The 24319-nt window shown below is 30.2% G+C and overlaps 1 protein-coding gene across 3 annotated transcripts in view; it reads right to left on the reverse strand.

The window, feature by feature from the left end:
• Positions 1-24319, reverse strand: part of LOC130668048 (E3 ubiquitin-protein ligase TRIM9) — a 99496-nt gene that overhangs the window by 19155 nt on the left and 56022 nt on the right. The window contains exons 3-5 of one of the 3 annotated variants that reach the window (XM_057470037.1): positions 9555-9650; positions 5319-5712; positions 2952-2984 (exon numbers count right to left, since the gene is read on the reverse strand). In XM_057470037.1, coding sequence (XP_057326020.1) covers positions 2952-2984; positions 5319-5712; positions 9555-9650 — 523 coding nt within the window. Of the gene's footprint in view, positions 1-2951; positions 2985-5309; positions 5713-9554; positions 9651-24319 lie in introns of all 3 variants that reach the window. The other 2 variants (XM_057470038.1, XM_057470039.1) reach the window with 2 other exon arrangements.

Below are 24319 nucleotides of genomic sequence, written 5' to 3' on the forward strand. Positions count from 1 at the left end.
CAAACTATAGAGTAATATAATTATTACTATGCTGCATAGGCAGATATACTTGAAATTTCTCTCCGTTTAAACGTAAGAAATTTTCCAAGAATTCTTTTGTGATGGTCGAGATTATTTTTAACATATTTTGTGTCTTGATTTGACAGTAACATATAAAAAGTGTTCCTTTCGTATGAAATAACATTTTTGCGCGTAAAAAATCAATCGATTGCGACAATTCAAACAAGATAAATCCTGTAAGTTAAATTGACACACAAGAGTGTTAAAAATTAAACACTCAGAATTTTAACACATGCTTTTTTTTACACTTTGACGATTCGTTTTTTACTGTATGCATATTCGGGTCAACAATTTCAATCACGATATTTTTTTAAATAATTCGCCTAAAAAAATAATTTAAAAAATTACAGATCGTTAAATAAATACAGTACGGTTTGATCATAAATAAACGGTGATGAGTGTAGGAAATAAAAAATCCTTAGAAAAAACTTCCTCTAACATCTTTTAATTTATTGATCCTCGAGCTCATTTATATGCGTGCGTCGCGAATGTCTATGCGTTACACTTCTAAACCTAATTTCCGTTTCTCGTTAATTTTTACGGTAACCTTTGAACTAAATTTAATAGTAAATTCAATAATTATTTTTCGGTAAGAATAAGTAATTTCTAAAGATTTCAAACAGATTCACTATTAAAATAAAAACTCGGCAAATTTTTTACGGTCTAGTTATAGAGCTAAATCCATTTTTATGGATATGTAAATTTTAACTACTATCGATTTAACTTAAAAATGAATTATAATGAAAAATATATACAAAACATAAAGAGAATATAAAAGTTATAACTAATTTTATTTTATTTGAAACGATGACGTGACGGTGTAGTATATAAAGAAAACAATACCGTAAGGAAATATAGACGTTTCAAGTTTCTTGAACTCTCTGAGGAAACTTTACGAGCGACGTGGAAAACAAGTTTTTTTTTTTACTCCAGACGTTATACTTATAAATATATATACATATATATTTCTTTTTTTTTTATTGTTTTTGATCTGTTATTTATCTATCATTTTTTTATATCTTTTTGTAAGTTGATACTTTTGTATATGTATAGAAAATTATCTGTGTGGGTGTACAAAGTTTAAAGGAAGCAGGAAACGAGACGAATCGAATGAGAAACGTTACAGTTTGAGATCAAGGCAAAGGGTAATAAAGTTTATCTTTAAAGTGAAGTTGAGAGATTTCAAGTATCTTGTGTACAAAACAAACTATACCCTTTTAAACAAACATATTTATTATATATATGTATGCGTTATCCTTTTAATTTTAATCTAATCCATTAGTACCCTTACGTATTTTAATTTTTTCTCTTCTTTGAAATAAAAAATACTTATTTATTGTTTTATTAAATAATTATTTCATACCAAAAATCTAATTTTTTGTTTAATGAAAAGTAAATGTTGAAATTAAAATAAAAAGTTTTTCAATTTTTTATTCTAATAAAATATCGAAAATGGAATATTTCAAATTTGCTTTATACTAAAGGTAAAAGTCCTAGTACCCAATAAGGGAACTATTACCCGATCACTCCATGTATTTCTATATATATATTTAGTAAAATTTAGTAAATACAGATATACAAATACATGAGTGATCGGGTACTAGTTTCCTGATCGGGTACTGAGTCTCTTACCTTATTATATTTCATTATTTTATTTTCTAAGGTTTTATCTTTCAGATATATATTAAAATTATTAATGAAGTTAAATCCAGTCCATTTTTTTATAATTATAAATGAAATTCGTATTATTTTTAGAATACTTTCTTTTAATTTCAATGAAAAAAAAAAAATTGATAAAGCTCTCAATAACGATTCTAATTAAAAAGCAGATAAAATAAAATAACACCCTTTTATTGTGCTTTCAATTTTTGGTTGTATTTTTTTTTGTTACGCTTTTGATATCTCTTTATAGACATTCTCACTTTTTTCACGCTCAAAATATACAAAGGATAGCGTAGCATAATGGTATGAGATTATCGGAAGTATAACAAATGGAATAAAATCCTGTATGGCGGATTGGCTGGACTGGACATTCAATAACTCTTGTGAGAGCTCTCACATATATATATATATATATGGTATAGAGTATATAGAAGGTAAATGCGAGTTGAGTTGGGAATACGCGGGAATTTCGGGGTAGGTTGAGTTGGTTCATAATCTCCTTCCGGTACAAACGAGCATTAAGGCTTGGGATTTGCGCGAAAATGTAACGCCCGTGAATTACGAAAATCCCGGACCAATATACAAGTCTGCATATTCGCGATTCTCTTCCGTCAAGTAGGATATACATTTTTTCTAAAGAGGATAACAGTTAAATAAAAAAAAAAAAAAAGTCCATAAAAGCTGGGAATTAAAAATTTTAAAAAATTTTGATGCATGTTTTTGTAATAATTATAATCATGTGAATAGTGTAGACAGCTAATGAAAGTTAATGAATAATTAACAAGCATATTTTATTTAAAAAATAAAAATTGAGGAAAATAGGGAGACATTCTGGCAGCTCGTTTTAAGGATAATGAACAATCATTAGCGTTATCGTTTCCTTCTCTCCAAAACTACCCTTTGGCAAATATCCTTGTACTCGTGAAAACGACGCTCAGTCTCAAGCACTGGTGTATACAGGAGTAGTAAGCTAGTAGTGAGAGATCGTTAACTTGGTTACTCCCGGGTTGGGTACCTAATTAATCCGCTTTCGGTGCGCTTAGTAGAAGGTGGAATACCGTTAAAGAAGTCGCCTAAGGCGATGTCGGGAATTATCAAGTAATTCGAGAAAACGCGTCCGCGCGGACACGACAACGGATTTGCGTGCTTTAATGCTCAAGCTTCTTTATTTTTATCGTTTCTTTTATTGTCGTCTTTGCATTGTGTTATTCATTTTTTTTGGTCGTTACCTGCGGTTGGATATCGATCCTCTCCTTCCATTGCTGCGTCCAACATTATAGATTCCATTATAACTAATATCCTTATTGATGTTTTATAAATCATTAAATTACATCACAATAATAGTATTAGTATTAAAAACATGTTATTCTACACAGGTCTACACAAATACTTCAATTCAAAAAAATTTGTATTTAAATAATTAACCGTAATTACTATTTATTATTGAATTCCATTAAAAATTTTTCATTGCCGCATTCTCAACTTTCTAAATTTTTTTTACTCAATTCTGTGGACAATTAAAATTAAAAAAAATTAATTCGATTCAATTTTCTCTAGATAATATATTTTTAATAACTATAATTGCCCATAGAAATTTATCTTTAACACATAATTTTTTATGATGACTATCATAATATTATAGGGACAATCTCAGTATTTTTACTTTCTTGTATGGAATTGAAAGCAATATCGAAATCCTCACTGAAGAAATCCTCCTAATTTTATTTTTTAAAAAAATTTAATAATGACATTACGTGCTGAGAAAACTTTAAATTGGATGTTTTATATTTTATAAAATTTTATAAACAATAAAATGAGAAGAATTTCTAGAGAGAATGTCGATATATTGCGGAAACTATTCCAATAATACAACAATAACACCCATAATATTTAGTAATTATTTTTAAATGATATTATATTCATACACTGAAAAAAAGATTGAGTTGAGCCAAAGATATCGTATACACTGAGAAAAAAAAATACTTTTATTAAGAAAATTTACTTGATACAAGAACATATATTCTTGATAATTTTCGAGAATACATAATTTTGTCTTAATAATTCGTAGAATTGATGAAAATAATTTTTATTTAATTCAAGCAACGCTATTCTTTTGTTTACCCATACTATAATAACAAATTTATACAATATCAAAATAAATTTGATGCTCTTTTCTCAAGAAATTAATTACTACTAATAATAAAATAAATATTTGTAACTGATTTCTTGAACCAAGAAATTCTTGTTTGGAAAATAGTATTTTTTTTCTCAGTGTAGGGAATAGGGGGGGGGGGGGGGGGGGCAAAATGGGCCCCCTAAAATTTTGGATGCCTTGAAATATTTGGGGGCAAAACGGGTCCCTAAAATTTTTTTAACAGAAATGATCGAATAGTAATTCAACAGAAAAGTTTGAATTAAGTTATTTTAAGGTCCAAATCTTCACTATCAACTCTTTTTTATAATAAATACACAGCAAAAAATTTCAAAACATAAAACAAGCAAGAAACATACATTGAGTTTTGTTGGGGACCCGTTTTACCCAACTTTTCAGGTTTCTTTAATTTTGATAGACACAGCAAATTAACACCAAAAACTCAGCAAAATGAAAAAAAAAAGTGGAACAAGCTAAAAAACTCACATTACAAAAATTTTTGGAGGGGGGCCCATTTTGCCCAACATTTTAAAATTTTTAATGGACAGAACAAATTAAGGTCAAATACTTGGCAAGGAAGTAATAAAAAGTAAAACAAGTAAAAAAACTGAGGATTTGAAAATTTTTTTCTTAAGGCGTCCGTTTTGCCCCCCCCCCCCGTCCCCTATTTGGATATGGCCAAATAAATATTTAATTTTGAGAAAGATGTAATATAATTGACCAATTTAATTGCGCGCAATGAGTGATTTATTTGAAGTAAAGAAATGATTCAATTGCTTCAAATAAAGGTTAGTTGGGTCATGTGTTAAAGTATCCCAAAATTTTCCATTATTCGTAACAAATTTAATATCTTTACCACAAATATATCATATACTCATCATCAATAAATAATATATTTTGGTAAAATTATTTGAATCAACTGTCATATTTAGTTGTACCAAATACATTTATTTGTCAATAAGAAATATTTTTAAAAAGCCACAAATAAATTGATTAATTTGGGACAACTATTTCTTTTTTTCAGTGTATCTTTGAATTATTGTTCGAGAATAATAAATTTACTTGACAAAAATTTTTCGAATAAGAATTAGATTTAAAAAAGAAAAAAAGAAAAAAAATAAGCAATTATGTTTAAATATCACTAATTGAATAAAACTTTGAAACAAAAGTTATTTATTCAAAGATTCAATTTTAAAAGTTTTAATTTGTAGACCTGTGTAATTAATATGATTTTATAAAGCGTAAAACAGAATTTCCAATTCATTTAACAGAGTTTAATTAATAAAATGAAATGTTCCAACAATTAACTCGGTTGATTAATTCAAATTAATTAAAGGAAATGAAAATAAGTGAAGAAAGAAAAATAAAAATAAAATTTAAAAAACAAAAAGCAAATCAATAAACCGCAATCCTATAAAAATGACAAATTACTGACGGGACTCACGTTTCAGTTGAACAAAGGTCAGTTGATCAATGGCACGTCTGACAGGTTTGTCATCAAGCGTGAGATCAAGGAGTGGCAAACGTGTCATCTCCTGTACGCCCTCAGCAGCGCCCCAGGAACCAGCAGCGCTGGAAGCCCTCATAGATAACATACCGCCAATCTGTAGGAATGCCGAGCTGTCTGTTTCCTTCAAGGCTTCAATACAGAACGTCAGTAAAGCTGTCGTCGTCTGAAGATGAGTTGCACATCGAGCAACTTGATCACGCAATGATCTAACTCTTGCATCTCTTGTTTGTCGTGCAGCCTCGATTAAACGAGATTTTCTAGCTTGGAGCATATTTAATAAACTTGACACACGGTCTTCTACTTCATCTTCTAGGGCTGCACATTCCTCCTATAATATTATTATTTTCATTATAATTATAATAATTATTATTATTTTTGGTTCAAATTTTCTCTTTAAAGGAATTTGTTTTAATAGACGGAAAAAAATAAACTTTAAAAATTATTGTTTGAAATGGTAACCCGGAACCCGAGTGTCAATATAGGGAGATGTAACATTCCAAATAATAAATTTCATAATACGTGTCGTCAATTTTTAAGTAATAGTAATATTTAATCATTTTTAAGTAATAGTAATTTTCCTTGCATACTCTCTAAACATGAATTAGTAAAGAAAAGTGAATATTCACTGATTCAAAGTGCAAATCGAACCACTAATTCCAAAAAGTGGTTCCATTGGCACTCAGAATTAGTGAATATTCACTTATTTCACGAATTCATGTTTAGAGAGTAGACAATAAATTTTCATACTTATCTTGTAATTATTCACGTTTTAATCATAAATGAAAAATTACTATTTAGAATGATAGTATTTACTGATCATTTTATCATTATATGACTTGTCGTTCTCAATTTATGTAGTTCAATTTTTTTCGTGTATTAAAACTCCAAATCGGAGCGTATGCGGATTTAAATGAAATCCAAATTACTCCGGAATCACTCCGGTGAAAAAACAAATTCCATACACGTAGAGAAATTTTTAGTAAAAATTACCCAAAAAATGTGATACTACACGGAAAAAATAAATAGGTGCTGCAACAGGACAAAATCCTGTTGCAGCGACAGTATTTTTCCTGTGGAATCAGCAAAATAAGGAACAAGTTTCATCTACCAATTTTTTTTTCAGTACAGTAAAATTTAAAAATTTGAAAAAAAAAAATCAGTTTAGAAAAAATTTAAATTTTGAAAAGAACTTTTTATTTAAAAAGTGGATTTTTTTCCGAACTTAATTTTTTTTCAAATTTCAAAAAATTTTAAAATTTTACTATGCTGACAAAAAAAAATTTGTACATGAAACTTGTTCCTTATTTTATTGATTCCACGAAAAATCCTGTTGCTGCAACAGGATTTCATCCCGTTGCTCTCACAGGATTTGTCCTGTTGCTTTAATATGAAAATTCTGTTGCTACAAAAGGATTTTGTCCTGTTGCAGCGCCTATTTTTTTTCCGTGTGTGTGAACATGTGATATATATCTAAATTTTTCTCATGCACATTGTAAAATATACTACTCGATAGCATATAAATCAAGTGCAATTTCTACTAACAACATAGTAAAAATTCGGTTACTGGCTCGATGCCCTTACAGTACCAAACTTTACGGGTAATTTTTACTCAAAAATTATCTGTGTGTATATACTCCTCATGCGAAGTGAATTTTTATAAAAACTCTAAGTGACGGAGTGAATTCGAATTGAATCAAAATCCGTAATCAGTCCGAACTCACTCTCAATTTTTTACAGATTATTATTATTATTACAATAATAATAATAATAATAACAAATTGAAGAGGTGTATTGTCGAAATTTCTATAATAAAGGACGGGTACAATACAGGCTAAGATAATTTATTACCTCCCTGTTGTTATAGTAAAATACCAACAGAAATATTTTCTTAAGAATTTAAGATTTTTGTTGATGAAATGTTTCATATTTAAGAGATAGCGGATGTCATATGGTATTTTATCATTCCGTTAATGAATTAAATTTTCAACATTCTTCGAATTTAATACTTGATTTACTTAATACCCTAGAAATTTATTTACATTCCATTATACTAGAATATATTTAAGAAAAATGAAAACAACCAAAAGAATATTAAAATTTATTTCAATAATTTTTCACATAAATTATCATTTATCACTAATTCCGATCAATAGTTGAACGAATTAATGAGAACTTTTCGACATATAATTGGATTAAAGATTTTTATTAATTACTTATGTATAATTTTAATTAATGAACTAAATAACGCCGATTTTATTGGAAATTCGATTAATTAATAGATGAAAATTCATTTGTGTTAACAAAGTACAGGAATTTACGAAAACAATGTAAGAAAACATAAAGTCTTTGAACGGTTCTATTTACAACTTTTTAAAGGGTACCGATTCCATTACTTGTAACATATGATAACATAGAAATACTTTATGTGAAATGGGATCATAAAGGTCCATGCAGTTGCATTTTTTTGTTTTCTTATGTTAGAATAAAGAATCCCAATAAATTTCATTGCTGTGGCATGTGTTCCTACATCGGATATAACCATAACATGCCAAGTAACGTTTTTGTAGAAATTTTCATCGTCCAACAAAAACTTACGCCGATCGTTCGATAACGTGATAGTGCAATATATATAACTCAATTTCTTTAAGACAACAATTTCTAAAAACAAGCAATACTGTCACCAATTCCTTACAGTTTACGGATACTCATTTTTTTTCTTTGTTTTTTTTTATCTCTTACAAAATTTTGACTTTACTAAGATATTTTATTTATCATTAATTTTTCTTAACAGGGGTTCGCACTTTTCTCTCTATTACACTCAAGTTCACGAACGGTACTATCTTTGTTGCACTTGTGTAGTAAATGGAAACTTTGGCCGTGTTTTACTCTTAAACAAACGAATATTATCAAACAATTAAAACGCACTTCGCTAGATTAGGCAGTAATGCATTAAAGTGCGGTCTGTGTTTTGTTTCTGAAAAAAACTCAACCGAAAATATCTGATAACCCCTGTTAAGAAAATTGGATCAATGAAAGCTAATGCATTCATACTACAATATTGAAAAAATTGCAACAAAGAAAAGTCATGCAATATCTCATTTAATTTAATGTTTATTAGGGTGGATTGAAAAAAAACTTTTTTTTTTGTTTTTCTTAGCATGGGGGTAGAATTTGTACCTTATAAAAAAAAAAAAAAATTTTTAAGAGAAAAAAAATTTTTTTACTCAACATTTTGAGGTGGCCCACTCGTTTTTAAAATAAATAATTGATCAAACGGGGTAGTCCCAACGAAAAAAATTATATGGTGTTCTAGAATCTGTAGGGTGTCCCCTTGAAAGCTAATTGAAAGTCAGAAGTTAAAAAATTTTTTTTCCTATTATTTTTGTAATTTAAGTAAAAAATCCAAAAATGAAAAGCATTTTCTTTTGAATTAAAATGAAAGTGAAGTAAAAAAAAATCACATTCGACAATTATTAGATGTTTTCCGCGATTTTGGACAAAAAACAATTTTTTTCGTTGGAACTACCCCGTTTAATCAATTATTTATTTAAAAAACGAGTGGGCCACCTCAAAATGTTGAGTAAAAAAATTTTTTTTTTTATAAGGTACAAATTCTACCCCCATGCTAAGAAAAACAAAAAAAAAGTTTTTTTTTCAACCCACCCTAATGTTTATTAAATCTTAACTAATTCATTCTTATTCTCAGAGTATTTCGTTCCAACGAATACCAAAAAAATTTGCCGTTTATTTTGTCAAAGACAACAGCATAAAATACATTTGAATAAACTTAATTAAATTCAAAAATTTTAACAATACTTATGCTTTGTTAATTATATGCTTCGTTAAAATATTTTTTATTTTATAATTCTATAATACTGTCTATTGTACAGCTGAAATTAATTAATGCCTAAGGTATTGAGAAACTTTTCAAATTTATCTCTAGAACTTCTTTTTTGTCTATATAATATATATATATATATATATATATATATATATATATATATATATATATATATATATATATATGCCTAAAGGATCGTGATTTTTTTTTAATTTTACCATGTGACTCGCGCTTTTTCCAATTTTCTTCAATTCCTGACGTGTGAAGGAAAATAATAATAAAAAAAAAAGGTGTCGAGCAAAAACACGTATGTATGTATTTATACTTACATGTACTTTATCCGTCATTCCTTTGAGTCGTTGAATGAATTCTGTCGTGGAACGGGCACGCTCTGAAAGCTGTTGTAGATTTTGCGACAGTTCCGTCTGTAACATGAATAAAAGCCGATCGTCATTATCATCAACATTTATGTAATGAAAAATATTATTCATAAAATATATGTGTACTCTAATATATGATTTTTTTTTTTAATTTTTTATAATTTTAAAGAAATGAAATCATTCCTTTTTTCTTTTTTTTCTACAAAGAAATTCATTTTTTATTAAAAATATTTAATATTCTTTTAAACAATATTTCATCAAGCTGTAAAAAAATAATTACGTATAAGAAACCCTGTAAAATTAATGAACATTCAATGTACATCAAATTAATAATCAATTCTTTATTATGAAAGGATTCGTTGATATTTAAAATAATATTTACTTTAATATTCTTACGTAATATTAAGGTGGGAAGAGGGGTCCAAATGAAAAATGTTACTATTGCTTACTTCAGGGTAGGAGTAAGGGGTATTAAAATTGCCTAAAATTTGCTTACGTAATTTATGAATAGCTCCATTGACTCAAAATTATGTTTTCCCGGGTCAGAAAAATAACTTGATTTAGGTCTATTTCAAAAATTAAAAACAAAGCAAGTCAAATTTGTTCTTTTTTTTAATAAGTGAAAAACATACTTTAAGATATGAAAACTCATTTGGTTTTGACTTACTCTTGACTAAGTTGTCTTACTTAGTACCGATTTAACCCAACTAAGTCAAATTAAAGTTACGTTGTCTGAGATTTGACTTAGTGGACTTAAATTTAAGTCAACTAAATCAAATTGAAGTCAACGTGACTTCAATTTGACTCAGTTCTTAAACTTTTAAATCCTCTAAATCAAATCCAAGTTAAACTTGACATAAATTTGACTTAGTTGATTTAAACTTTTCATTTAAAAAAGTCATATTGATGTTAAGAAAAGTAAGTGAAGCCAAAATCGAGTTAATTAAGTCAAATGGAAGTCAAAAAAATTACAGCAGTCAAAAAAGTCAAAATCAAGTTATTTTCTGACCCGGGTTATAAGTTAGAGTTATATAAGGCAAGTCTGCGCATTGGGTAAATGTGCGCAAACCCATGCATTTCAGTCCGAAATAAATGGACTAGCCACACTTACCCACAGTGCAGACTTGCCCCACATGACTCTATCATTTATTTGACATTATTTCGACAATAATTAATTTCCTTTAGTTCTTTCTGATTAAAGTGAAAACTTTATTATGTGAAAACTAATTTATCGTGTGAATGAGAAAATAGACCACGCAAGCACGTTATATAAATTTTGTTAGTTTGCGTGGTACTGTAACTTGACGTTAGCGGTTTTGCAGTTTCACCGTCGATGATCAACAATAAAGGACAAAATTTTTTCGATAATTAATGTATATTAAATTGATTAGTTCAATCAATCATTAAAAAAAATCGTCAACTATTTCAAATATGTAGAATATCGAGCACGAAATTAAAAGAAGAATTTGAAAAAAAATTTTTAAATATTTTCTTTAAAACTTGTAAGTTCTACATTTTTATCACTTCGCTATGAATAAGTAATTAGTCATACAGCTGATAAAAAAAAAATAACACTATTTTTAAAAAATAAAAAATTTATCGAATTTTATTTATGAACAAAAAATGTTTACTTTTAATCTTGATGAATTTGAACAATGACAAGTAAATAAAAAATTATTTTCATCGACTAAATATGTAATAAAGATATATAGACAGTGATATGAGAACAAGGGTTTAATGATAAGTAAGAAAATAAAGTAAAACGACATAAAGATAAATGAAATATAAAGATGACGATAACGAAAAAATAAATAAAGAAAAAAAAAAAAATAAACAACAAAATGGTAATGTTTTATTCGCATGTTTCGTAAATCAGGTATATATAATATATAAATTTTTATTCACGTCTCAACAATATCTTAAAGCATATCTGCTGCAAAGTTGTATTATATTCAGACAAATTTGTATTCCACGAACCACGCGTCTCGTTCACAAGCCGCGGTGGAATAGAATCGATTCTGTGTGCCACTTGCCAGTCGATGCTATGCAACTACAGGAAATAAAGAGAATAAAAAGAACAGAGAATAGGACAATCGATCAAAATGGACACCCGCAGAGCAACGATGGGTATTCAAATTATTTTATTTTATCTGTTTTTTTTTTCCATTATCAATATTATTTTAAACTCACAATATTTGTTTATTCAAAATTTCGATTCTCCCAACAGCGTAGTATTGTTCATTAATTGAGTTCGCTATTTCTACAATACCTCTCACACTATTTTTACTTTTCGTTTTCAAGTTCTGGAGGCCTTTTCAACAAAATCAAGAGCCTGACAGTGCAATCAACAACCGATTTCATCCATACATTTCGATGTCACAAATTTATTTCCTATTTTTTATTTTTATTGTTTTCATTTTTAATTTTGTGAAAACGTCTATTCAATTTTATTATTTTTTTTTTTTTACGGGCTATTGTTTCTTTTTCATATACATATACTCTTTTTTTTATGTTGAAAAGCATATATAAAAATAGAGTCGAGTGTACTTTATAAAGGTGAGATAGAAGACATGAGAAATTTTGAAATAAATAACAATCTTTGGTAACATATACGACTGAATCCATGAATTGATTTTTTTGGTATTTTATTTTGATTTAAAAAAATGAAGTCAACTAAAAAAAAACTACTCAAGTTTAATTATGACGGTATTAATAAAAATAATATCAAGTTTGATAAATAATTATTTTCATAAATATTTGATCGGCTTAAAGTATTAAATATATTTTTTGAAGCTCGTAGAATTTAGTTTAATTATGCTATTAAAATTTTTTTTAATTTCATTTTATATTTTATTTATCTATGTGATATATAGGAAAAGGAGGGGCAAAAAGGGATAGGGGAAAGGCAAAATGGGGTACCCCCAAAATTTTATAAAAAGTTTTTTTTTGAAACATTCCACACAGTTTAAAAATTTTTGTTAAATTTAAAACAAATCAAATGTCCCAAACGGTCCACTCAATTTTTTGTGTTAATTTAACACACTATACTTGTGTCAAACAATAATCCAGGTTTAAAACTTGTTGAGATCAGATAACACATTCAACTTTAGTTAAATTCACCCTTGATGATGTCAAATAATTGACACAAAATATTTGACCATTGAATATTTATACATAAGAATACCAAATTTTCAACTCTGCAATTCATACAGTTTATTGAATACGATTAGAATCTAAATCATAGAAGTAAAAAGTAATAATGTTCATTGACTGTACAAGTCACCTTATTATTGTACATTGTATAGATCGGCTAGATGTTAAAAATCACGAACATTATTACAAAATAATAGTGATAATATCGATAAAAATAAAAATAATAATAATTACGTTTGATGTTATCTAATAAATAAAATGAAAAAGTATTTATACACGGGTCGGTAGTAAAGTCACCCTAAAGAATCGATTGAAGTAATTCGATCTTAAATCGGATCGGGTTTCCCGGTGTTTTTTATTGCCTTTAGAAATATGAGCTGTAGCGACAAAAGACCTTTCTCACTCCAACTGAGAGTTTTCCGTCGAGCTTAAAAATCGCCTTTACTTCAAGTGGTTCATTTCTTTTCCGTGTTCATGCGGTGGTTTTACCACACGAATCTAGTTCCAACAAAATCTTATTTGTCCGATAAAAGTACTTTTTCTTTTCCTCACGCGCTTTACTCTCTTCGTTAACCTCAAAGCTATCGTCCTTACTCTGTTTGCCGGTGCTCTAAGTACTTTTATTTACTTTAAACTTTATTATTATTTTTTACTCTCTCGCTGGTTCTCTCATTCTTTTATCCCTATAATAGTACATCGTACTTTCAATACTATACCGGACTTGGTGGTAAATGTGGTCGAAACGCCGCTAAACCGCACAGCAGCTCTGCGACGAGTACAGAGTGGAGAGTCGACCAAGAGCTTTCGTTGGTCGGTGGGTTCACGCTTTAGCACCAACTGAACCGCACATATCCGCTGTTAATATTCGTTGTTCACGCATTTATTCATTCGTCTATTACTATTAATAACTAAATCTCTTTTATGGCTAGAACAAAACTACTGAATTGAATCACAAAAAAAATAAAACTGAATAAAAAATTTACACTATGATGATTCAAAAAAAGTTATATACACGAAGTTGATTTTACATATATACATATATAAATATTTATGTGTGTATATGTAAATTTATATTGATATTAAAGAGATTCTCAAAAAATGAGATTTGAAAACGAAAAACGTCAAGTATCAAAAAAAAAAATTATAAAATAAAAAAATTTTAGATGTTAAGTCATAAAAAAATTATTTTTTGTCCATCAAATTGATGAAATTAATATTTAAGCTCGCTGTGAAAAAAAACCGGGGTAAGTCCAGGCGGTGTAGGTGTTAAAATTTTCAGTGTTAAATTTCAACACCGAAAGCGGTGTTGGAATATTTTACTTTGTGAATTATTTGAATAATTGGTGATTGAAATGGTGAGCGTAAAATTGTGTAATTTTTAAATAAATTACATATAACTTAATTTTTTACACCGATTTAACACCGCGTACACTGGTGTTATTTCATTTTAACACCACGTGGTTTTAAATTGAGGCCATTTTTAACGTCGCTCTTTTTACAGTGCAATTACCCATACAAAAAAAAGAATCGGCCCATTACTGGGTCGTGAATGGCTGCCAATTTTCAAGCATCGGCCGAAGATCGGCTAAATATCGGATGATAACGGTATGCCAAGCGTGGCAGTTGCAAGCATTGGCCAATTGTAGCAATCAATCATCAGTCAAAGCTTGGCATCAAGAGCACTCGATCAAACCGTTGGCCAACGAACGGCTGTTAATTGTGCACCGTTTTTATAAGCAAAAAGACGGCTGCCAATGATTCACCATGCATGGGCCAGTATAGTTAATCAGTTATTGGCCAATCATTGCAAACTAGGCATCGGCCGATCTATGGGAAAATTTCGAAGCTCGGCAACTTTGTATGGGTATCCGATTCATCTGCTATGTTAAATATATCAATTTTTATCTTTCATGATAAAATTATTTTCGATAAATATTTTCATGACAATTCACAAATTTTTTTAAGATCATCTGCCTTGCCCGAATCCTTCTCATCATAATTATGAAATTTTAATAAACTTGCGTGATTCCTAAATGCACTATAAATATATTCTACAACTAAAATTTTAACATCTAGAGATCATTAATTGCAGTAAAAAATAAAAAAAAAATTATATATATTTTTTTTCTCTATTTCTGAAGTAGTTTCAAATTAAAATATCATAAGTTAATTGGTATAACTAGTTTTAAATAACGAGTAGGTTGTAAAGCTTTAAAATTAACGAGACATTTACGAGTCTCAGCGTAGTATGAAATTTGAAATTTCCGTTTGAAATATTAGTGGTTGTACTACGACCATGGTAAAAGACGGAAAGGCATGTAAACTATACATTTATAATTCTACGGTTCACGGCATAAACTCTACACTATATATCTGCAGCTTTGCGTTACTAGTTTATCAGGACTGTACAAAAGACTGTTATATGGCCAATTTCAATTTGCAACACAACCACCGGCTATTTATTTCTTTACCATCTCTTATACCACTTCTACCTTTACTTCATCAATTTATTTCTCTTTCTTCTTTACTCCTCACTCTTCTTCTTCTTCCTTTGTTCCTGTTGGTTTGAGCCTTCCCTTTTGGCATAACGGAAACTCATGTCTCCATTCGTGCCCGAGGGTAATTAACTTACACCTTCTAGCATCCCTACTACCCCTACCGACGACTTGCCATGAATAATTTCTCAATCTACCCTCTCCCTCATTCTCACTTTCTCTCTCTTGACTTACCCATCTTCGATGATAGGATTTCAATTAATTTTCACTCCATTTAAATTATCTCACTATTCAATTACAAGCCATTCCATCGATATTCTATCCTACATCTACGAAATTTTTATTTTTAAACTTTTATACTATTTTTATTTCTTATAGAGCTACAATTTAAAACTAAAAGTCATTTTAAATAACAATGAATAGGAAAACTTGACACTGAGGTAAAATGGTACACTTTAAAGATTTTGATTCAATTCCAATACACTTCGTCACACGGAGTTCCAGAATTAAAAAAAAAATCAGTCCGCATACGGAGTAAATAGGGAGATTTTTTCAAAGGAGTGATTTCGGAGTGATCGGAATTTCATTCGAATCTGCATTCACTTTGATTCGGAGTTTTAATATTAAAATGAACTTTTTTTAGGTATGATTTTCACTTCGACCTGTACGGCTGCCCGATTTCAAAACACAGTAACTGACAAAAATAAAATTTTTGAAATATGCATCGAATCATGTTCACAAGGCTCCACTGGAACTATAAATACTAAAAAATAGGGGTGTGCGAATACTCGAAACTTCGAATTATTCGAGGCGAATCGAATCGAAAACAATTCGATTCGAAATTCGCCTCGAAGATTCGAGATGTTCGAATAGTTCGAAAAATTCGAACGTTTTTAAATCTTACGTTCATTGAATTTATTATCATATGGACTATTTTTGGGTACAAATATCATAATATAATAGTTTTTCAATTTAATAAAGCCATAAATACTAAATTTCTCAGATGCAATAATATTATTTACCGAAGATTCGATAAAATTTCGAACTATTTAAATCTTCCGAACTATTCGAATCTTTCGAACTATTCGGATCTTTCGAACTATTCAATATTCGACTCGAATATCGAATCGAATCTAACTATTTGATTCGATTCAATTCGAACAAGATTCGCACATTCCTACTAAAAAATCAATTTCGAAAATTTGTCACTTACTGTGTTTTGAAATTGGGCAGCCGTGTAGTTTCGATATTAAATTAAACTCTCTTTTCAAGTGAATTTTACTCCAGGGGGATCAAATAAATAAACAGTCATCCGCTCCGCATTTACTCCGCTAATTTTTTAGTGTATAATTGCAATTAAAATTATTTTAATAATTTTATATCGGGCTGATCAACTTGCCCATAATTTTCTACAAATCATAAAAAAGAATTTTTAAACAAATAAATATTTCAGTTGCCTCGAAAAAATTTTATCACTTTACCCCCATCCCCTACAATTGATGTAAAAGTTTTCATAAATTCGATAAATTTTTTTTATGATAAAATTTTTTCATTAAAAAAATGATTTTTTTTCACTCAACACAAAATACTATCACTGAAATATATCGTTTTTCATCAGCAATTAAATTGATATTAATAAAAAAAAAAATTCTTTGATATGAAATATCAATAACGTGCTTCTGTGTTAATATAATTTTATGATTTGTAATATGTACAATTATATTTGTCTGTGACCTCACAAATATTTTCTATCATGAATATTAATTACACAATTTTAAATTGAAAATTTTCGAAATAAATTGCGCAACACTCGATAATTATTATAATTTTTTTTTAGTTAGCAACAACTCTTGTTTTCAATAAATTATACATAAAGATTGACTAACATTTACCATATAATTACAAAAAAAAAAATACTATTTCACAATGACGATCAATTTACTCTTGCATAATTTTTTTTTGCTTTATAATATTGGATAGCAGATTTAAATTTGTAAACTTTTTTAACAAATATAATAAATAATAATAAAATATGTAAAATATTAAATTATTAAATATGGGAGTAATTCATCACTCTCGTTATCTAGCTTTGCATTTCGTGCACGACTATTTGCGTAAACGATCACGAAAGACAGATCAGTCAGTCATGATAATTTAACATTAGTAAAAGCAGACATCCGGACTGTACATTAATTTAAATACATATTCAAAAGTATATAAAATACGTATGTACACAAACAAATATATATGTATACATAAATAAATAACAAAGTAAAAAAATTTAACCCGGTCTATTTGACCCTCCTATTATTCTCTTTATCCATCATCATTTTCTCGTGCGAGGGAAGCAATCGTTTGGTTTGCTTTCGTGCCATAGAATAATTGGTCACCGGTGCTATCCCTATCCCTTGGCATGCTTACCGTCGAGAAATTCATTTCGGTCGTTTGTAGATATATATATATTTACATGGACGTAAGACCTCGCGCCTGTTATCGTCGACTGCCAGACCACGCGATTCACCCCATCAAGGTAAAGCCTTTGTCCCAGCTTTTCTGTCTCTCTCATTCACTCACTTTCACTCTCTCATTCCCTTAAAACACCCTCAGTTGCTGTTACTCAGTTACTCTTTCTCATTTTCTCTTTAATACCCACAATTCCACTGTCTTTCACCCTTAGCCATAAGCCATCTTTCCCATTCGGGTGCTTTCACTCTTCAAACTCACGAGCCCCGTGGCAATGTAGATACGCCCTAGCGTAAACACGATACTGCTTCTGCCACCCTCACTTTCTATCTCTCTCTCTCTCTCTTCTCTCTCTTTCACTCAGTCTCTCAGTGTTTCTTTGTCTCACTTCAATTTACGTATGTGAAATCCTCGTGGTACTTTGCCTCTCACTCTACCGCGTGCCAGAGAATTCAGTGCGCCTGTCTGGACCTGTGCCCACGGCAGCCCCCATACCCACTATCATCCCCCTGTTTCTACATCATCTCTCCGTCTGCATATACATATAATGTATATCCACATGCTTGTGTGGGTATATATGTGCAATCCCCCTACGGGTTTTCACCCACGCTATATGCGGCTTGCACATATGCCTAAGCTTCGTAAATGGTGTTCAGTGCACTCGGCATCAAAAGCGACTCTCATCCCGATATGTTCCTTCGAGAAATATGCCCCGGCGTGTGGTTGCCTTGGGAATTAGGCTTGAGATTTTCCTGATCGGATTATTTATGTATTATATACTATGCATGAGTCTGGTTTACCGATAATACTTTATTAATATATATTATTATTATAGGTTATGAGTCATATTATTTTTGTGGTAACATGTTTGTTTAGCTGGTTAAATATATTTTTGATCTTCAATAGCTAAATAGCAAGTCCGTCTGTATAATTTAAACTATTTAATCAAGTCCTCGTTCTTCCCTTTGAAGTAATATCTTTGAAAAAGTATTTAATTTATTTTAATTAAACTCAGTAAAATTTAACTGTGCAAATAAATATTTGTTTGACTTCATTTCAATTAAATACCATGAGGAAAAATTTATAATCAATATTAGCTGGGACTTGATGACTCAAAAAAATGGCTATGGAATAATTTATGAGTTTATAAAACGCGAAACAGATCTTGGATTTAATGAATTTCGTAAGGGCTGTTTGTAAATAAGTAAATAAATCCGATGAATTTTCATCTCTTTCATCTTCTCGTGGGCATCAACAACATCAGTAGTACAGATCAGCATCAGCGTTTATGAACGAAGAGAAATTTACAAGGGGAAGTAATCGCACCCATCACACACCCCTGACCCCTACTAGGCATCACGTGGAGGCGGCTGGAAATTCGGTGGTACAGGGGGTGTTATACCATGCAGACGAGCCAAACCGAGGGTAAGGAATGAATGAGGAGGGTGGCCGATGTTTTCAGAGAAGCTTGTATATATTTTGTTACTCACTGTTGCAGCAAGTGTTGGTTATAGGCGTTGTTGCGTTATGGTTTTCTTTATTTTTCTTTCCAACTCTTACTTATACATTTTTTTGTTATTTCAGGTTTAAGTTTTTTTTTTTTGTTTCAATATTTAACGATCCGGTGTGTGGTAATAACGAATGACTAACGTAAGACTCCGTGTACGTGATAAAACATGTGATTGTAACTCGATATTCAGAGTAGCTTGAAATCCTCGTTCTCGTTCTCGTCCTCGTCGCGTATATCGTATCAATACAATGCAGTGCAAGTCTCAAGAGAGAATTATAAGCTAAAGCAGTGAGTCGACTGTGAAAGTGGATACGATTAACTGCACTACTACTATTACTACTACTACTACTGCTACTACTTACAGCGATTATATATATATGTATGTGTTTATACAATCCCGGGTCAAAAAAATAACGATTTTGACTTAATTTTGACTGCTATAACTTTTTTGACTTGTATTCAATTTAGTTAACCTCCTGTGTAAAAAAAAATTTGATTCATACTGAATTGAGATCTAAATTTCATCACGAAACTCAAATCGTGACACAAATATGACTTTCATCATGAATTTGTATCAACGATTTTAATTACAACGAAATTATGACAGTCAAATTTTTATCCAAGTGATCCGAAGGTCATTCACTAAATTAATTTTACAATCGAAAGTTATTTAGGTAAAACAAGTATTTGATCGAAGAAATTTATTGGTGATTTCTGAATTGATGAATTTGACAACAGGTTTAATATAGTAAAAATTCAGTCAAGCTTCTATCGAAGTCATCCCAAGTCCAATTCAAAAATGTAATAAATGAATTTTAGAATTAGTACGGATTTACTAGAAGAAAAGTTGGAGTAAATTCATGATGAGAGTCATATTTGTGCCGGGATCTGAGTTTTGCGATGAAATTCAGATCTAAATTCATTATGAATAATAGTATATTACACACTAAGGGAGGAACACATATTACACATTATGAAGAATAGTATATTACACACTAAGGGAGGAAAGTAGGGCATTCCAACCCATGTGTATAATTGTGGTGTGTATTCAATTTTTCACCAGATCTGCATCTGAAAGTTTATATTTTGGCCTCTGTTTGAAGGAAGAGCACATGCGCTAATTTTCTCCATTAGTTTTCTCATAAAAGAAAAGAACGACTTTCTTCCCTCTAAAAAGGGCAGAATGTAGACTTTCGGCGCAGGTATGGTGAAAAAGAACTTAAACTTGACTTGCTTTTGTCTTGTTCCCGTGTAAAAAAAATTCGTTCCAAACAGATTCCAAAAAAGTTCCGCATGTGGAACTTCCAAACATGAGACAGATTAGAACTTCGAACGGAACTTTTGTGGAACGTTAGTAATTTTGATGGTAAAAAAAGTGTTTATGAGCAAATTTAGAGTCAAAAAAGAACGTTCTTGGAACTTTTTTGAAATTTTTTATGAACGTGTTTTTTTGTTCTATAAAAAATTCAAAAGTAGTGATTTTTTAACTATTTTTGCATGTTTCTGGAACGTCTTTATTGTACAAAAGATGCAAAAGAAGTGATTTTGGAATGTTTTAGAATGCCTTCTTTAGTCCATAAAAAAGGTCAAAAATGGTAATTCTGGAACTTTTTTGGAATGTCTATATAAAATTCCAAAAAAGTTCCAAAAACGTCCTTTTTTGTTTTTAAATTTGCTCATAAAAACTTTTTTTTATCATCAACATTGCTAACGGTCCAAAAAAGTTCCATTCGAAGTTCAAATCTGTTTCATGTTTAGAAGTTCCACATGCAGAAATTTTTGGAACGAATTTTTTTTACAGGGGTTAGACTTGCTTTATTTTCATTTTTTAAAATTACGCCAAAATCAAGTTATTCTTTTGACCCGGGATACGATTGCTTTTATTTAATAATCTAATTTTATCTATTGAGAAAAAAAATATAACGAAATTCAATTTAATTACCACTATCTTAAACCAATATTACTTGACTTGTATTATTGAATTGAAATAATCCTAAATAAATTCAAAAATTAATCTCTTGATATTACATTCATAGGGGGTCTATATAATCCGATTTATTGTCGACTACGTATACTTAAATTTTTTTACTTCAAAAAATTTCGGCATAAAAACTAAAAATTGTTTGCAAAAAAAAAAGTTTTAAAAAAACGTAAAAAAATTTATTGTATGCTTTTTAAAAATAACATGCATTACTTTTATAAACTTCAAATAACATTGATATAAATTTATTTGTATGTATATGTATAAAAGCAAACATGGAATAAAATCTATTTTAACAGATATAAATATTTTATTTTCTAAGAGATTTGCAACAAAGAAAAATACTGTATACAGATCAAAGAAAAAAGAAAGTACGTGACTTTGGGTTGAGATTTCAACTTTTATATCTATTTATTGTTTTTATATATTTTTTATTCCGTTCCGCTCTTTCCTCTCTTATCTATTTTATTTTTTATTCATTTATTTTTTTATTTCTTTGTAAATTTTCCATAGCAAGAATCGATCGAAGGCGATAACTCGACACGTCGTGTCTCGATTCCGCAGCAGAAATAGTAATACCAATAGCAATAGCAATAGCAACAGCAATAGCACAGTACAGAACGTACATACGAAACACGAACGATACAATCATGCCTCGAGGGAATGGAGCTAAACACAGAATGGTCCGTTTCTGCACTCGCTTGGCTTTACTTGTACGCTCGATGGTATGCCCATAGTTCATGAGTAACGTTGACGTCGCTGTTAGTTCGTAAATCCAGTCACCGATAAACCCGGAATATCGCGAAGTATATGAAACAGAGTATGGTAGATATAGATTAATATATATACGTACATATATATATACTTTTATCCATATACAAAATTTACGCTATGTCGGACTCTATACTGGCTGGACTCTGAACTCTTATGACTCAATATTCAGTATGACTATATATTCCAGTAGAAGAAGTAGTAGTAGTAGTAGTAGTAGTAGTAGGTGTAGTAACAGAAGGATGAGAGAACTTATAAATCCGACTAGTGTACGGGGTGGAGAGTAACTGCAGATAGGGAGTTACCCTAGTCGATATGCAGCCCCTAAATCACCGGTATTTTCGTCCTGGGACTTAACGCAATTCCAAGCTAAAATTCTCCACAATGTATTTGAATAATTGACTGTGAAATGGAAAAAAAAAGTAATGAAAAAAAATGAATGAACGGATGAAGATAAAAGCTTAGAAATCACAAGTTTCATTTTTTAAAAATAAATCTGATATTTATTTTTTCTTGTAATTACTTGAGTGTGGGTGAAACATAGACTGTAAGTAGTAATAACTTAGACTGAGGCATCTGTTATATAGAGCTTTATCGATAGTACTCATTATCAAGGTTTGATATCGAGTAATGTTGCCATTTAGACAATTAGTCTTCTTGGAAGGCTGGAGGCTGCAAGAGACAAGGGCGATTGTCTTAAAGCAGATAGTGGAGCAACGCGAACCACACCATCATCAGAATCCCGACATTTTCTCAAGCGGATCCTCGAGGGAATGCCATAGCGTCAAGAGCAATAGTTATAAAGGCTTGAGGGCTGGCAAAGGGGAGTGAGAGAAAGACGAGTTCGAGATAGTTTGAGGTCTGCAAGAATAGTTCTAAAGCTTTTATATATGTATATATATATAGAAAGAGAAAGGGAGGAAGAGTTCATTACGATCAGGACGCGACAACGAAGAACGTTCCGTCTAGGCTTTTGTGTTAAAAGGGTGTATTGCAATTCCCTTCTGTTTCTATTTCGTGGCGCGCGCGCGACAACGAGACACGCGGGCCCGCCGGGTCGAGTGTCGCAAAACTCTGGACGACAACGGCAACGACTATGACTACGACAGAGACGACAAGTATAAAGGTATAGACCGAGAGGATGGCAAGATAAAGGACAAGTGAGTACGGGTGGTAGAGGTTGCGATGGTGATAGTTGGTATGTGTATAGAAGTGCTGTACAGAAAGAGAACGGGTAAAATTAATCGTTCTCAGAAAAGAGCTTGGCCTCCATCATGAACTCGACCCTCGGCTATATTCTCTTCCTTTATTTTTAATCTTCTACGTTATAGTACGTACACTTCACTGTACTGGAGTAAGTGAGATGACAGTACTTCATTTTCAATCTTCACACGAAAAACGACCAAGAGACAGTAACGACTTTTGCCTTTTTACACTTTTGCCAAAAATACACAAGCACTAAATATGATTATTATTATGGTTATTACGGCGAACGAAGAACTTATGCACAGAGAAAAAGATGAAAGAAATTTAAGAAAAATAACTGACACTTAATGTTTTTTTTAAGTACGACAAGCATCACGCACTTAACTTTTACGATGGACAAGAGTTTGTTTTTAATTTACGCTCTTCTATATTTAATGATATCTCGAAAAAGCTATCGGACAAATTCTTTGTCTTCATCATCATCCCATTAATTTACAATAATTTATATACAGTTAGTAATTTTGTGTATTTGTGTTAAAAAATTATTTGGTTAAATTTTTTGTGTTGACTTTCAACACAGAAATCTGTTAATTCAACACACACCGGCTGTGTTATTTTACTTTAACAGAATTTCATGTTGAATGATTAGAAAATCTGTAATGTAACACATTTCTTGTGTCATTCGAAAATTAACACAAAACTTGTGTTGCTTAGCTAAACATTCCCGCGCATTTCTTCATTTCTATAACTAAGTAAAGCATTGTAGTAACATTGTCTGCAAGGAAACTTGGATTATAATTGATGTACAATTAAATATAATCATAGATAACTTGAATATTTTTATGATCAGGTTCAATGATTTTTTTATTCTCATTTTACGGGAGGATAATTCATAGCTCCGTTTTCTAGAAAAATCACAGAAAGTCGAACTGATTGTTTGCTAAAATGACATAAGTTTTACTGTTAGTTCAGTATACTTGAGTTGATTAGATTATGTCCTTATATTTATTAATTAATTTTAACACAAAAAGTCTGTTAAATTTACACAAATTTTCTGTCAAACTAACAGATTTTATGTGTTCAATTATTCAACATGAAATTTGTGTTAAAAATCAACACAAACGCAATGTGTTGA

Source organism: Microplitis mediator, chromosome 5 (assembly GCF_029852145.1).
Source record: "Microplitis mediator isolate UGA2020A chromosome 5, iyMicMedi2.1, whole genome shotgun sequence".
Taxonomy (NCBI): domain Eukaryota; kingdom Metazoa; phylum Arthropoda; class Insecta; order Hymenoptera; family Braconidae; genus Microplitis; species Microplitis mediator.